The sequence below is a fragment of the Phlebotomus papatasi genome, chromosome 2 (genome assembly GCF_024763615.1).
Source record: "Phlebotomus papatasi isolate M1 chromosome 2, Ppap_2.1, whole genome shotgun sequence".
NCBI classification, from domain to species: domain Eukaryota; kingdom Metazoa; phylum Arthropoda; class Insecta; order Diptera; family Psychodidae; genus Phlebotomus; species Phlebotomus papatasi.
Genome location: NC_077223.1, coordinates 92,281,825 through 92,299,424, shown reverse-complemented (window position 1 = coordinate 92,299,424; position 17,600 = coordinate 92,281,825). Strand labels below are relative to the sequence as shown.

The following is a 17,600-nucleotide window of genomic DNA, read 5'->3' as shown; positions in this document are numbered from 1 at the left end:
AATAAATAACCAAGGAAATAATTTTAGAAAGATGCCAATAAATTAATTCACATAGCAGATAAAAGTAATTTAAGACTTAATGAAATTGTTTATTTTTTTAAAAGGAGCAATTTTTGTAGTCTGATTTCAAAAACTGTTCTTAATATTTTCTGTATTTTCTAGTTTTAGGCTACACCAACTTATTTTTGTATTCATCAATTTTTATATTAAAAAAATATAGGAGTTTAATATCATAATTTTCTTTAAATAAAAGTTTCTGTAATTGAAATTTGTAAAATGGAATAAACTTTTGCAAAAAAAATTGAATAGTGATATGAAATAAAGAATCCACAGTCTTTTACTTCAGCAGCACTAATAGTAAGTTAACTCTTTCGTCTCTTTTGGGACTCTGAGTACCCAAAGCAGCATATGAATGTTCTGTGAAAAACAATGTTTTTAAATTATTTAGAACTGATAAAAATTCTATTCTTGTGGATGATTACAAACTATAAGGATGTCCAAATGTAAAATATTTTTTATAGAACCTTAATTAATGCCTGAGCTTAGATATATTTCATTAAAAAATGCTGCAAGCCAATTTCACCATTTTTTAATCAAAAATATCTAAGCTCAGGAATTAATTGAGGTTCTACAAAAAATATGTTACATTTGAACTTCTTTATAATTTGTATATATACAAGAAAATAAATTTTTATCAGTTTTGAATAATTAAAAACATTGTTTTTCACAGAACATTCATATGCTGCTTTGGGTACTCAGAGTCCCAAAAGAGACGAAAGAGTTAAATAGTTCTTTCGTTTAAGATAAATTACATTTCTCGTTTATCTTATAGATTGGCTGAAAAATTCTGTAAATACATGAAAGAAACTTAAAAAGATATCAATACCAATTATTTTCTTTTAAAGAATCTTCTTATTACTTAAACGCACTTGACCCAATTTTTCTTGAATAATTCTAAATAAATCATTGCAGAAATGTTTTTCCGAAAGTTCTCCAAAATACGTCAAGTTCCTCCAAATTTCTTTTTACGTGTTCTAACAAATATCAACGGCCGATAACAAGGAACAAATAACTTAATATTTTCAAAAGCAATTTATTTATTAAGTAATTTTATTTTTTAATATAAAAATTGATGAATACAAAAATAAGTTGGTGTAGCCTAAAACTAGAAAATACAGAAAATATTAAGAACAGTTTTTGAAATCAGACTACAAAAATTGCTCCTTTTAAAAAAATAAACAATTTCATTAAGTCTTAAATTACTTTTATCTGCTATGTGAATTAATTTATTGGCATCTTTCTAAAATTATTTCCTTGGTTATTTATTTCCGTTTATTTCTAAGGATTATCGTGATTATCTTGGTGATGAGCATGATCGATCACTTTTAACTCTTTCCTTAACAGTCACTCAGGAAAATACTAAATAAATTTTAATACAGAGTGTTGAAATTTTGAAAATATTCTTTGCTGATTTTTCCAGTATTTGGTGGGTTTAAATTGAAATATTTGAAAGTAGTTTGAGGAAATCTGCAAAGACAGAAAGAATATATTAGAAAAGAAAAAAATATACACTTCTTTTGTACAAATTTTCGCAAATTTGTTCACAATGATTTACAGAAAAATGATTTATTTAAGATCATACCTTCCTACTCCTTCCTCTCCTTGAAGTCCAATAGATCTTCGAATCTGCCCATTTGATCAGAAATTTATTAGACTGTGGAAGTCTTCTTTCCGGAAGAAATTATTGGCAAATAGGAGATTTTCATATGCTTATCTCTCGCAGAATTTGCTTTATCGCAGCTTCCACTTTTGAACCTTCCTGTTGGGGTGGTCTTGGAGGAACACCACCAGCTTCCTCATGATCCTGGACTTGCTGGATTGGCTGTTGATTGTAGAGAATCTCAGTCGCAACACAAACACTCCTTTAGCCACTTTTCTCTGGATTTCCTGAACAAAGAAACATTGATCACTTGATGGTTTTGGTCTTTTCCACTCTTTGCAACTCACCTTTATCGTTTAATATCCTGATGGTAGCCATTCCTGCACAAAATTACCACCAATTTGCACATTTTATTTACGAACAGAGAAAAAAAATAGCTTAGCAAGTTAACTGACGACAAATGGAACAATTGCTACACTGTAAATTCTCGATTCGCTCGATTTACACTGACGTCACCAAATCACTTCCCCTCCCGATGCGTCGTACCTGATAGAGCAATGTTATGATTTGTTGTGTGAAATGATAAGGTCCAAATACCTTGGTTAACTTTGGGCATTTAAAATTATTTATACTTTATCTATTTATAATATTTTAGATACAAATAATAATAATATTTAATAATTAATATATTTATTAGACTGAAAAATATAGAATTGGTACAAAAAACTTGTAGCAGTAAGGTCATATCATGCGCCCACTGCCTTTTTGGAATTATGATCATAGAATTATGGTTATGGTCCACCTTCATTGATAGAAATTTTAACAATCAACTTAGACGTATTCATATAGCATTATTCTGCCTTTGAGAAGTATTTAAGAATATTACTTATGCATTGATTTATTATCAAGAGCTTTTATGTTAATTAAGTATGATTGTAAAGAAGCTTCCTCCATTTTAAAGTATTTTTTAGTACAAAAACTAAAATTTCGTATGTGTCGAAATCCCGAATGTGTCAAAATCGTGAAAAGCCAATATCCCGAATGAGATAAAATCCCGAAAAGTTAAAATCCCTAATGGGTAAAAATTTCAAAGGAGCCAAAATCCTAAACACTAGAATCTCGAAAAAGCCAAAATTCCTAAAAACTAAAATCCTGAAAATCCAAAATTATGAACAATAAAATCTCAAGACAGTTAAAATCCCGAATGGGTCGAAATCTGGAAAAGCTATAATCGAAAATAGCCAAAATCAGGAATGGCCCAAATCCCAAACACTACAATCTCGGAAAAACCAAAATCCCGAATGAGACGAAATCCCGAATGAGACGAAATCACGGATTGACCAAAATCCCAAAGGGACCAAAATCCTGAATACTAAATTCTAGAAAACACCATAATCCCGAAGAAGATGAAATCTTGAACACTAAAATTTCAAAAAATCAAAATCTCGACTGAGTCAAAATCCCGAATAGCTAAAATCCTGAATAGCCAAAGTCTCGAATGGGTCAAAATCACGAAAAGGTTAAATCCTGAATACTAACATCTGGAGACAGCCCAAAATCTTGAGCATTAAAATCTCGTAGAGTCAAAATCCGGAATATCTAAAATCCTGAATAGCCTAAATCTCGAATAGGTCAAAATCACGAAAAATCAAAATCCAAAATAGGCTAAAATCCTGAATGGGTCAAAATTCCAAAACGGCCAATATCCCGAAAAGCCAAAATCCAGAAAACCAAAATCCCGAATGGGCGAAAATCCCGTAGTCGAAATTCCGAATTGGTCGAAATCTCCAAAAAGGCAAAATTTTGGAAATTGTTTGTTAAAGACCAGAGGGAAACTTTCGAAATGAAGAATACAATAAAATTCTAGTGTGGTAATTTTTTGTTATCCTATTTCAGATTTTCTGGAATATCGTGAAAAAGTACTCGTTTTCTTTAATTTAGCTTTTCTATAATTCAAGTTCCCTTTAGAGAAATATTCCTATTTCATAACAACTGGATAATGTAATATTGTGAAATGGAAAATTAAATTTCCTTTTCAAAAATTGTTTTTTTTTTCAATACCAAAGGTAAAAATAATAAATTAATAGAGCTGTATTCGTTTTCTCTTAATGACTTTCTATTTCAGTGATAATTCAATTTATCTTCTCTATTTAATTTAATTACTTGGTGTTTGCTGAATTGAGCAAAATCAACTCAACACTCTGTGGATTCTCGAGGATTTCTGGAGAGATAGTTTAGCAAGGTGGTAAGTGTTTGATGTGTTTATTGTCTGCATCCTGAGCTAAAAGCTCCACCAGCTAAATTGCACACTTCCCGTAGACAATCAACCTTTCGAAAGGATTTCTATAATAGACTATCGCACTGATTTTGCTCTTACAGCACAAAATAGAACTTTTACAAAGTAATTAAAAGACGACTGAGTTGTGAAATCAATTTGGTATCATGTGAAACTTATACACACTTCATTGGAGGCATTAACTAAAAATCAGATTCATTTGGTGGAAAATCCGTTGATGAAAATGAGCAAATTTTCTGTGGATGGTGGGCGTAAAAATAGCTCTGGACAAATGTGTTTTGGGTGTAAATGGGAAAAGAATGAATTAGGGAAATGTGACGATATGGTTATATGACTGGTGAAAAATAAATAATAATGTGCTTTTATTATCGTCAATGTTGTATTATGGAAATTAATTCAAAGCATAAGGTTTCCCATCAGTAAAAAAGGCCCCCAAGGGGGAAAAGTGTGGAAAATATGCCTCTTGCCGAAAATAGTGATTCATTCATGTAGAATGAGATAATTATTTCATTTTCACAACAGACATCCATTTCAATTTTCCCCACCTAGAACATTATTGTGTTGGAGAGGAAAATTTTGTGAATTGGAGCGAATATCTCATTTGTTTCTGCATCAACAGTTGCTAATTCAAAATTATAGAATTTTAATGTTGATGAAATATTTTGTCATCAAATTAAAACATATTGAAATGATGGTATAATTCTTGTACTGCATTTGGTGAGGAAGTACAAATAAAAAAAAAAATCAAATGGGAAAGTTGAGATGACACATATTTGTATTTACCTGTCTTGATAGAGCACTAGCAACATCGCTTGTTGACTGAGAGTCCGCCTCAATCTCCTGCAACAGCGTCTCCCAGGCATGGAACAGAGTTGAGTGGCAGGCAGGACGTTCCTTCCGCAATTCACTGTTTTTCTTTCGGTAATTCGAAACTAGAACTTGGAGAGCTTCGGCATGTTGTTCATATACTTGGGCCAGGGTTTCCGTAAAGTCCGACACTGCAAAGGTAAAGAGTAATTGAATTTGGATGCCGATGCCACATACTCTTTAAATTGAGCTTTGATTTTGAAATTTGATAACTTTACAACAAGAATCCTTGAGATTTTCCCTCAAAACTACAAAATTCTTCCCATAAAAAATCTTTTAAAGAATTAACAACCAGATTTTTAAAGTAAGTTGCATGAGATTCCCTTAATATCCAATGCAACTAATCCTTAGTTTTGTTGCATGAAACACTGATGAAACAGGAACAAATCAATGAAGCATAAGCTCATACGATTGCCAGAGGGTTCCCTTAGTTCCCTTCCAATACCAAAAACTAAAAGCTTAAGAAAGTCAATTTACGAGCAGTGAAGCGAGTTAATAGCACCCGTATCTATTCAATTAAAAGATCATTAATAATGTATTGAATAAATGAGGTGAGAAACAATTCTCACAAGAGATTATTTTCAGCTCAAATTCAAATTGAATTACCGGCATCGTTCATTCCCGCCAAAATTTTCCACATTGATGAATGAAATGTAGTAAGAGAGAATATCAACGATATAAAATGATTAAGTGCTATGGGGAAATGGTAAGAATTATATGCTTGGATCTCTTACATTTTCCGCCCCAAAAGCTACCTAAAACTCGCGACTATCGCAATTTGCGCACGGCATCGTGTGATAAATCTTTGCGATGGAAGGAATGTCGACACGTAAGAGGTATAAATTGTTCTAAAAGAGCCCAAAAGTGAACAGGGAAGGGAGAGCAGGATTTCTTGGTGAAGGACCAAACTAGACTTTTTTTTTGGCAGAAGCAACTAATTTCATTACGCTTAACTGCCTCTAGAAAGACTCTTTACACATGTTCCCGAAGAAATATCATCCATTAGCATATCAGAAAGATAAAGAAGTCCCTCATAAATTTTCACTAAACAAGGCAAAATAATTAATTGTAAGAGAGGATATGAAATGATGGGATCTTGACATAGAGCTTTGGTATTTGTAGACATTAAACTTAGTTAATGATACAATTTGGGTATTCATAAACAGAAGATAAGAAATTAATTGGAATAAACTAAGTATCATGAATTTGATTAAAAAAAAACATTAACCCCATTTAATTGAATAGTAAAATTTTAACTGTGGTCAGCAATCTCGTAAATCTTGATCAATAAGATTAGACCAGAATCTTTCAACAAATATTTGTCTAATTTTTATTAATAACATTTGATTATGATTAAGATCTAAGATGAAGGAGAGACGAAAACTCAATATTTTCCCTTTGCCAAAATTTGCATAAAAATTTCCCTGCTTCTTAAGACTCCGGGACGGATCACCGTTTAGATCAACAAAATTTCATGAAATAAACAGAGGGTTGATAACCGTATTATGGGATTATAGGTATTTTGAATAGTGACACAGGTGCCAAATATTACAAAAATCAATCGCAAATTGAGGAAAATGATAAGAATGGTTGGGTGACTCCTTGAATTTCATAGGTAAGCAAGTTCAATCTAATTTAAAATGTTGCAGTTTTATTTAAAACGCATTGAATAAGTAAATCTGTAACCTTTTAGCCAGACTGAACTTGCCTATCATGTTTTACTTTTGATAAAACGATTATTTTTGTTATAAAATAAAAAGAATTATTTATTTTTTAATACATAATTTACATTTTAGGATTATATGCCACTCATTTGCAAGAAGAAAAACTTTAAAAACTTTTTTTTCTATCATTCTTTCCATCTGGTTCCTCGAACACAAATTTGTCAAGAAACTTTTGGCCGGCACTGTACACATTTTAAAATTAATATTATTTCGTAAATGGTTGGGAATTCAAACTGGGAACCTACCAAATGCTCGTGAATCGGAAAACTAACAAGTTCGCAAAAGTTCATAGTCTTTTAAAAATATTGTACGTAATTAGGAAAATTTTTCGTAGAATTCGGCATTTTGCTATTTTTTTTATTTTCTAGAAAAACTCTACGAGCAAATTACAAAATATTACGAATTTTGTTTGTTAGTTTACGAACTCTTACGAACAAATATTTGTAAAAGAATAAAAAACGATCGTTTTGGGATCAATGTTTGTCAAGAAGTATACCTACAAATTTTTATGAACGTATTAATTTTATGATTTTAGTTTTACGAATTAATAAGCATTTAATAAGTCCTCATATAGTGCGAAATCACAAACGTTTACTAAATATTTTACAAAATAGTATTTTTTATTGTGATCTAAAAGACGTGCTGGGAGCACAGAGTTCTAAATGGAGTGCTCCTCAAATTTGAATTTTTGTTGACCAAATTTACGTTTTACTGCTAATTTGAACAGTAGGGTGGAGTCTACACTTATGGATGTTACACACTTATGGACAGCTCGTAGAAATCTCTATTTTTTACATAAAATAAATGTTGGAAAATTACAATATTAACATTATTTTATGGCTTATCTTCAAATACAACTTGAAAACTAATTTCCTTTAATATTTAACCACAATTCTAATTGTTATAAGAAAAATATTTTGCTGATGCGACAATTGATTAAAAATACATGAAATTGTTAAGATATTTGCTAACGCACTTGCAAGTTTTAATGTCAAAATTTCATATATTTTATCGAAAATATTTAATGTATGTATGTATGTATGTATGTATTTTTATTACCAACATGTGCCTTTACATTAGCCCCCCATACCAAGCGTCCGCCGCCGTCTTAGCGTTGACGACCAGCCTCCAAAGCCAAACGGCGGAAATGCTTTTTCTCAGGCTGTGTAGTCTTTTGTCGTGTTAAACGATCTTTTCTCTGCAGACTGACAAGCAGTACTCACCAGGATGTGTGGGAAGGGGGGAAACTGCCAGATATGACACATGGGAAATTCGACAACGTGGCTAGGGAGCTAGCACGTGATGTTGCCGTGTTGGTTCGAAGAACAATAAGTTAAAAGTTGAGAGAAAAAAAAAATTTAAAAATAACAAAAGTTAGGTGGCAAGAAGGAGATCAAGACACCAAAGCACATCGGACGATCCAAAGCTACGGTGGAGTCGGAGACCAATATCAATTTTTATAATCCAGATACACCGTTCAAGCCCGCTCTTTACAAGTTTGGGGAGAGAAACTTCCCAATGTTATGCTTCTGATACTCTTTCATTAGTTACTAATTTTCCTTTTTTAATTTATTTTTTTTAGATATTTTGGTATAGAAATATTAAATTAGGAGATGCCCATAAGCGTAAATTTATTTGAGGAGATTATACACTTATGGACGTGATATTTTACGAGTGGCGCACTCACAAAATTTTATCATTGGAGCATTGTCAATCGTTGTAATAAGTTTTTTCCATGGAGTTGAAGAGGATTTCTGGCAAACAATATCAAGTAAAATTTTAGGTAAATGTTTGATATCAAGTGGAAAAGTGTTGTGTATAATCCTATTTAAAGATTTTCTGAAAATTGTAGATTTTAAACTAAATGATTGTATATTTTTCAACATAACCTAACCTTTTTTTTAAAAGTGCAAAGAAAAGAACAAAAAACAGCAGCTATATTCCTGCCAGAGCGTAACGAAGACCTTAAAGGTCATTATTGAAAATGGAATGAACTTGACGAAGGATTCTCAGCACATTCCTGTACCACACTACACAGAAAGTCTCCGGAAAATCTCCGAATAAGGTATCTGGTCATGGAGGATATCACAGTGCTTTGAAAAAGAAAACGCGAGAGGAAATCGTGAGGTGGATTTTCTATTCTGCTAAGTGTAGCTTTCCCATAACTAAAGATGATACTAGCCACAGTAGAGAAATTCATTTCAGTGACGCAATTCCAAATGGGGTTTTAAGAACGCAAGACCATCAAATCAGTCGTTCTACAGATTTTTAAGGAGGCATCCGGAAGTTGTTCAGAGATCAAACAAGTGAGACAAGAAAATTGAGGAAGATGAAATAGACAGAAGACGAATAAATGAAGAAAAGTAGATCAAGAAAGAAGAAAACTTCAAAAAATAAGAAGAAAAAAAGAAAAGAGGTGTAAAAGAAAATTAACTGTTGAAAAAAAATTAAAGAAAAAAATGAATAAAAGTTGATGAACTTGCTTAAAATTATAGTATTTTACTTACATTCCCTTTCACTACATTTTTTATTATCAATTTGGATTTCTAACACTTTTTAACTTGTGTCCAGAAGTGTGTACATGAGCATCCATAAGTGTGTAAAAGTGTCCACAAGTGGAGAATTTGATATGATCAGAAGATCCAAATTATTTGGGGGGCTTAGGGGAATATTTTAATAAATTCTTTGGAGGTTATCGAAAGGAGCTATATTGAAGAACTTATACTAAAAATTTCATTTTATTTAGTCAAAAAGAAAACGAATTACAACCCGTTATACCCTTAATCTGTCCATATGTGTAGACTCGACCCTACCACCAAATGTCTTTTAGAACAAATGGCTAAATGGTTTCGAGCTCCAGACAATCAGAGAAGGGGATCAGTGTAAAATATTTTATGAAATTTAATATTTAATTTACATGAATATAACATAAATCTAAGTATTTTATCTTAATTAATGTTTATTGTAGTGTGAGAGATATGCAGTCGTCAGAGTTTAAACATATTTTAGACACAGAACAGAAGAAAACCTCTATATACAGCTTAGTCCAAGTCAAAATGTAACCAGTTTAGTATAAAGCTTGTTGAACTTAAGCACAATTTAAGCACTCTATGACCCTTTTGGTCTGGTAGTCATTGTAATCGGGAAACTCATTTTACAGAAGATTTGGAAAGAGAATGTCGAATGGGATCTACCTGTTCCACCTAATTGCCTAAAGATGGAAAGAGTTTTCCTCCAATCTCTCTCAGAAAAAAGAAATTAGTAGCGGTCAATCCACAAGAGGTTTGCTAAACGGTTTTGCAAAACATATATATTTCGTAGAAAATCTCCAGGAACAGCATTTAACAAACTTTTAACAAATGAAGTGAATAACTTATCAGTCAAATAAATAATATGACGAAGTAACTTAGACGTTGTGAACCGCCCTAACAAAAAAAGTAACATAAGTAGATAAATATAATATTGAAATTGTATTTGTAAGAAAAGTAATCTAATTACAATCACTCGTATAACTGGTTTAAAAACCGATTATAAGAAGGATGCTAAATTTCGAACAGATTCCGTTATAAGCAATAAAATATCCAAATACAAGCGTCATATTTTTTTTATACAAATTGAATTTCATAAATATATTATTTTAAATTCTATAAAGTTTATCGTCCCTGTTTTCTCTAAAATAATTTTTAATACTTTCAAAAATGAACAAAAATATAGATATTGTTTTGCGTGCAAAATCGAACACAAAGTTCTTCAAAGTTTTTCGATCTTTCAAAACTCTCTAAACTTTTCTGACAACGTCTCTAAGTAACATATCATGTGTCCGATATCGCATGTCGTTCGAAATTTGGCACAGTTCTTCTAGAACCTATTTCAGTCAATAGACTTGTATTCCTTTTAATGCAGATGAAAAATTTACTTTTAGGGGAAGATGAGCTAGTTTCAGACAGTTAAAGTTAATATCAAGACTTATTTGCTAAATATTTATAAACTATATTACTGCAAAGTTAGGTTAGTTTCTATCCTATTAATTTATAATAAAGAATACAATGTTTCCGCGAGTCATGTATGTCTGAAACTACCCCCCCCCCCCTAATTTTTATGTGGGGAAATTCTACAAAGTTACATTTTTATATAACTTTAAAAATCGTATTTAAATTATAATATTTTAAGATTGTAGTAGATTGTAATAACGTTTGATTTTATAATACCCTGTAATTATTAAATTTATCCACTCTCCCCTGTATGTACTACACTCAGAATATAATTTTTTGCTTATTGCATTTTTCCAGTTAAATCGTTAAAGGATTATTACTTTTTTTTATCCATATGTGATGTTATTTAAATCCATAACCTGCAACTTTTCCCTTTAATTAATTTTTTTTTTTGGTTTTGCGAGAATTGAATTTTAAATGTTCGAGAATCTATTAAATATTTTGCATATCTGCAATTGATTCTTTTGTCCTTCAATGGGTATAATTATTCCTATCTGGCCCTGAAGTGTCTTTTCAATTACCTGAACCCCATCTAAATACTGGTTAATCTGCAACTCGACTAGTTCTTTCGAAACCTCTTACTTGTACCTGTCAGCAGGTGCTTAATTATATACAGTGAATATATTTTTCATTAATTCTGCTGACTATCCTTTCCTACACTAAATCCTGTTTAATTATCCCACTTTCCCAAACTGTCAACCACATGTTCCCGAGAATTTTACATGTTAGACATTGTGAGGGAGTTTATTTGAAACTGGAAAACATGTAAATTAAATTGGCGGTACAATTACAATTTATAGAATATTCATGAAAGACTGCACAATTTACTATTCTCCATCGATGGCATCAGGAATCAGGATGGTAATATCAAATTAGATAACTGAATGCAAAATTATTAGGCAACCACCAATATAATAAAATCGCGTTTCTGATTTAATTCAATTTCACATTCAATTTTCAAAGTCAATAATTGAGGCCGGGTGAATCCAATTAGCCACCCGTGAGGATACTTTTATGCAAAAGCTGCTACCATGCAGAATTGCATCCTTGGGACTGTCGACAGGTGGGAAAATATCATCATTCCCTGCTGCAGAGTATCTTGGGAGCATTTTCCAGTTGCGTGGGAGAGGAAATGACAATTTTCCGCAAGAACATTGTTGTACACGTCTGTTGGAAAATGCAACCACTTCCACTTTTCATTAAGTTCTATTTAGATGCCCAGACGCAGACGGAGGTTTGAACTCAATTACAAGGATATTAATATTCTCAGACGTTTTCGAAAGGTGAAAGCTCTTCTGCTATCTTCCAATTAATGTCAATACGTACAAATATTGAATGATAAATGGAATAAATAAATGTGGTCAGCAAAAAATGTTCAATGTGATTATTCATCCCTTCAAATAATCAACTTTTACTTGTGAATGGTATTTAGGTTTGTTTTCATTAAGTATTTGTGTTCTTTATTTGCAGTTAAAAGTAATAATTTTATATTTGCAGATCGACACATTTTCCAAAATACTTCACAATGTACTACAGCCAAACTTTGTCACTAAAAGAAAACTTAAATAGTAAATGTTCTGCCGAGGCAAGAACGGAAAACTTAAATAAATACTTTCAAGATTCCTAAAAATTCTGCAAATTCTTAAAAATGTGTTGACAAACTATTTGTTTTCATCAAATTTTAAACAATAGTAAAGTATTTTTACTTAATTTTCTAAATTGAAATATGCTGATGCAAAACCTTAAATTACCATCTAAATGAAAATGCAAATACTGATCTTTTATTTGAAAACCCCTTCAGCAGTATTTTTTCCAACAAACGTTCTATATTTCATATTAACTTTTTTTTTTAAGTTTTATATTTTATCCTTATATCATTCGACTTTCAAAAAATACGGTAAATAGGTTAAGGCTTCAAGGAATGCTAGAACTTTGAGCCTCTCCAAGTAGAAAAGTTTCATAGTCAATAACAGTTTTTTTAATGCGCATTTGTAAATAGATATACAGTGGGACCTCGATAGAGTCAATCTTCAATAGAGTCAACAGCTATTTTTTTACTTTACGGACTCCGATAGAGTCAACTTTTCCATTTTTATAGAACTAATAATATTGTATGACCTTTTCGAAATTCAAATCAGTGTTTTGGTGTATCAATGTAACGTTTTTAACACAAGAAAAACAACATTATGATAAAATTCGTATATTAACCGTGTATTCAAATTTCGACAATATTTTTTTTCGTGATTTTAAGCGTTTTGACCGATTGAAAGTTCTCTTATCTTTTCCCACTTGTCTTATAATAGATTATAAGATTATTATTATAATAGATTTTTCTAATAAACCCTATGATCCCGTATGACCTGTGCTTTCCTGTAATCACAAAAAAAAAACGATTTTGGCGGTGAAGGGAAGTGGTAGGGAAGAAATGAGGGTCATAGTAATAATCCCCAGGTTGACTTATTAGGGGGTCATCTGAACACTTCAAGTAAGATATCTCTAATCATTTAGCGCCCATTTTTCAGAACAAGAAGAAAATGAGAAAAATTCGTTTTTTTTTTGTTGAAGTTTAGATCCATAGTTTATGACATAACAAAAAGAACAACTATCAATCTCTTCTTTCATACAATAAAAGTTTAAAATAAATTCTAATTAATAACGTTAATTGCATCAAAATTTAGAACAATTAAATATCTACCGGAGCTCTTCTAAAAAAAAGTGAAAAACAAATCTTTAAGACACCATTTCCTTATCTTACGATCGTGGATGGACTTCACTATTATCATATGGACAGTCATTTTCACTTAAAATATTTACTAATAATAAAACATTCAGTAAAATCATTCCTTAATCTTCAACTTTTGCCTAAACATATGACTTTTGGACCGGAGGGTGTAGAATTTATGGGTTTAGTAAATGAAATATTCAACTATCGTGTTAAATTTATCAATTATGCAGTACAAACATAAAATAATACCCCTTTATATCAAAATTTCACATTTTAATTAACTTTTTTCGGACTCCGATAGAGTCACCGAATCCAATGGAGTCAACAGACCTGGAAATAATTAGTTGACTCTATCGAGGTCCCACTGTATTTAAAAATGTATTTAAAAAAAAACTTTTTGGTAATAAAACAAAAAAAGACAAAAATAAAGAAATAAAACATGTACATAATTTTCTGTGTCGATGAATCATACGAATAATTTTTAATTTAGCATTTTTTGCTCTTCAAAGAATAATATAAATATGGGAATGGGTATTAACTCATATCTCTAAGCCCTGATGGGGCTCTCCCAAGTACAATTAAAAGTCAGATTTATCAGCAGTATACCGTTTGCCTAAAATCTATCAGTGGGCAAATTAGCTCAAATTGAGGAGCTATAATTTGCCTCAAATTGAGGAGCTTAACGACCGACGGCAGATTATTTAGAAATATTTCTTGGGTAAATTCCTGTTGGGAAATTTATTCTCTAGAAGCTTTTACACGTCGGCAAGACAAAAAAATTTATTTTCTGATCTTGACGTAAAACTCTTTAGAGACACCCCCGGGAGTAGCCTGCGCTAGGAGGCATTACTGCCTTATGCCCGGTGGCTCGGAACGGCTGTTACTAGATGCTTTGAAGACATCCGAGAGTCAGTCTGAATAGAGAACGAAATTCCCGGAATTCCCAGGAATATTCTTATCAGAACAAGGAAATAGTCTGACAGGATTCGCACTAGCCTCTGGTTCTTCAGTTGAACGGTACCGTATCACATAGATTTGGAGCAATTAAAGAAAAGAAATGTCAGTAAAGAGCAAATAGAAACACTAATAAACAAAATTAGAGTTAAATAATTTATAATCAAGGTTTTCAAAAATATATTTAAAAACATTTTTTTTAATTCGAAAATTTTATATGTATTAAAATTGTGTTTTTGCTTTAAAAGTTATTTAAACTGAAGAAAATCTAACTAAATTATTAAACTTAATTTTGTTTTTATATCCTTGTTATATAATTTATTAAATTTAAAAGAAACCGAGAAAAATAAAAAAAAATAACACAGAATCGTAATAATAAAATTATTTACTAAAATATAACTAATAACGAGAAATTTTATAAAATTTTGCTACTAATGAGTTCATACCAGGGCTTTTAATAAATGCTTGATTAATTATGAAAGTGAAAACTTTTTCATTAATGAAACGTAATACAGTTATCTTGTATGAAAATTATATTATTTTAGTGAGATATTTAGGTTGTATATCCCATCCCTATTATAAAATTCATTTCATTTACTGACTTTTTACTTACCAGATTTAAATAATTAAAAATTTTCATTGAAATTGAATCTGAAATTTTACAATTTTGCACTTTGCATAAAAACGGTCTTTTTTATAAAATAGGAGATGAGATTGTTAAGAATCTCGCCTAATACAAATAAGATTTTCTCATGGAATACTTTATTTGAAAACCTTTTAAAAATTTTCCTTTCTCAAATTAAATTGTGAAGTTTTCAGCTTCCAAAATTTGCAATTTAAAGAGCGCAAGATTAATTAATCTTCACTTCGTGGGATTACAGCGAAAAGGTTTTTCCGAAAAATAATGCAATTATGATAGAAGGAAAATTATTTTTCCCAACCGATGGAAAGCCGTCATATTTCATTAAATAAGTTTCTGATCCATTGATTTTAATTCTCCCAGTGATGCTCCAACTTCCGTGCTATCTCTAAAATAGATTTTAAAGCTTTTTGAGCTAAATTTGTATTGGGTTAACTTTATCACCGGGATCCTTTTCTTTTTGCAAAAGTTCAACCACAAAATATTGATATCAAAAGATATCAAATGCTTTTGCCAATTTCATCAAAAACCTGTTTCTTTCTAAAACAGCAAATTCAATAGAAGAAGGTTCTGTATATCGAATTTTCACTATAACACCAAAAAGTGGAAGAAAAAAGAAGGTGTAATCCTTCAAGTGTGAAATGTGTAAAATTGAGCACTATTGAGGTATTACGAGCAATTGAAATCCTTTTTTGATTAATCGGACAATTGAACTTGTGTGTCATCAATGAAATTTAATATTTTGGATAATTTTGTGCAAGCTTTAAAAGCATTTAAAAGCATTTCCAGCATGTTGAAATGATGCTTTTTGGAGTGAGTGATGTTAAAATCCACTTTAAAACACTCTTGTTGTACAGGAGAGATGAATATAAGGTAGACCTCTAACCGTCATTAAGTTATAAAAGAGAGGGATGAATGAGAAGGGACGACAAGGGTTTGCAAAATTACACGAGATTAAGGCTGTTCACCACACTGCAATATTGTGAGAATACTAAATTAGTGGGTTACCGGCTGACTTAATAATTAGTTTCTAAACATTCCACCTCTCGTCCATCCTCTGATCTTGTGGATGAAACATGATCCATAGAATTTAACCCGTTCAATTCACATATTGACTCCCAAGTCAGCTTTTAGCGTCCCCAAATGACCTGAACACACCAACATGGTATCGTCGACAGCATAAATCAATCATAATTCACTCCGGTGGTTTCATTTGATGGGGTTCAAAGGAGCAACATTAGTCCTCAGTCTACAAACAGTGCGTCCTTTCAACCCTTTTTGGTACGGAATGTGTGATGATATCCCCCCCATAAGAAAGGCAAGGAGACACGCGATGCTGAAATTTAACCCTTGTCCCCATCAAACTGAATTCCAAGAGAAACTATCGAATAACATGACAATAAGATAAATTAAATTGCAGGACACATTAAGGTAAACACAAACAAGAAAGGGCCTCTGTGAACTTGTATTTTTAGCACGAAACTAAGAATGGAATTCCCATATTTAAGGAGGAAGATGTCAGGCAAAGGATAGATTGGTTTGATGAATATTTAACACAGTCATTATAGATATATATCTTGAGGTGGCATATCAATCAATAGCCCTACTCAGAAACTAACAATAGCGTGTCAATCTATTAGATTATCTAAACATAGGTCATTCGAAGTAAAATTGATATCTCTGGCACATTTTAATAGGTACATTTGCTATGTTACATGTATTATCTTTTTGACTGACGTGAGGTTTATTGAACCTTCAATAACTTACATTTTTAAATATTCGTCTTAATGTCACGCATTGCATGATTCTCCATTAATTACTCGCTGTATTAATTCTTTGCTTCTAAATCTACCTATTGCCTATACTGAATTCAGACTGAAATAATATTCAACGGTTCATATTCATAACATGTATCAACCAATTAGATTTAGGGGGGTATGCACAGTAACCAGTTGATTTATTAATTCGTTAATAAATAAGAAAACCTATGCACAGTAACCAGCTTACTTATTTATAAATTATTTACTTATTAAAATGGCTGTTGAAAGTTTAATTTCAAATTAATAAGTGTTCCTATGCACAGAACCTGACATTTTATTAATTAATAAATTTTTTCATTTATAAACATACTCCTCGAGAGGAGCTTTGTTACACTTATTATCGTCAAATTAAGTAGAAAAAACATTAATAATTTATAAATTTCATTCAATAAATTACGATTCGTGTGGTTTTAGGCAGTTTTATGCCCAACGCACAATAACTTTCGTTTTGTAAACATGTTTTTGACATTTCAATGAGAGTGAATGAAACCGAAATCTAGTTATCTCGCTCTCTCTCATAGGAAATTTTGAAAACATGTTTGCAAACAAAAGTTATTGTGCGTTGGGAATTACAGGTGATCGCCTTAAAATCAAGCAAAATATTTTTGATGAAACTCTTTAAGAAACTTTCATTTTTTTGTTATCATATTTTGGAGCACTAATCAGTGATTTTATATACCCAAAAATTGAGCTATTCTTTCAATTAATTTATAAATATTTTCAAATTCGTCGTATACCCTGATTTTGCTCTATAATATACATTGATTATTCATTAGTTTTTTCATCAAATATTTGTATAAAAAATTGCTTAAGGTTCATGTGTTGTGACAATCGAATGCATATTATAATAACATAGTAACATTTTCTTTACGAAATCCACAAAGGAAATAAATGCACATAAATCACAAAAAAGAGTTTCAAC

General features: G+C 31.2%; 1 protein-coding gene across 7 annotated transcripts in view; it reads right to left on the bottom strand.

The window, feature by feature from the left end:
* The window catches only part of LOC129802393 (uncharacterized), a 209,251-nt gene that overhangs the window by 99,037 nt on the left and 92,614 nt on the right, over window positions 1–17,600 (bottom strand). For all 7 annotated transcript variants that reach the window (XM_055848161.1, XM_055848164.1, XM_055848166.1 and 4 more), the window contains one exon: window positions 4,740–4,954. In XM_055848161.1, coding sequence (XP_055704136.1) covers window positions 4,740–4,954 — 215 coding nt within the window. The remainder of the gene's footprint in view (window positions 1–4,739; window positions 4,955–17,600) is intronic.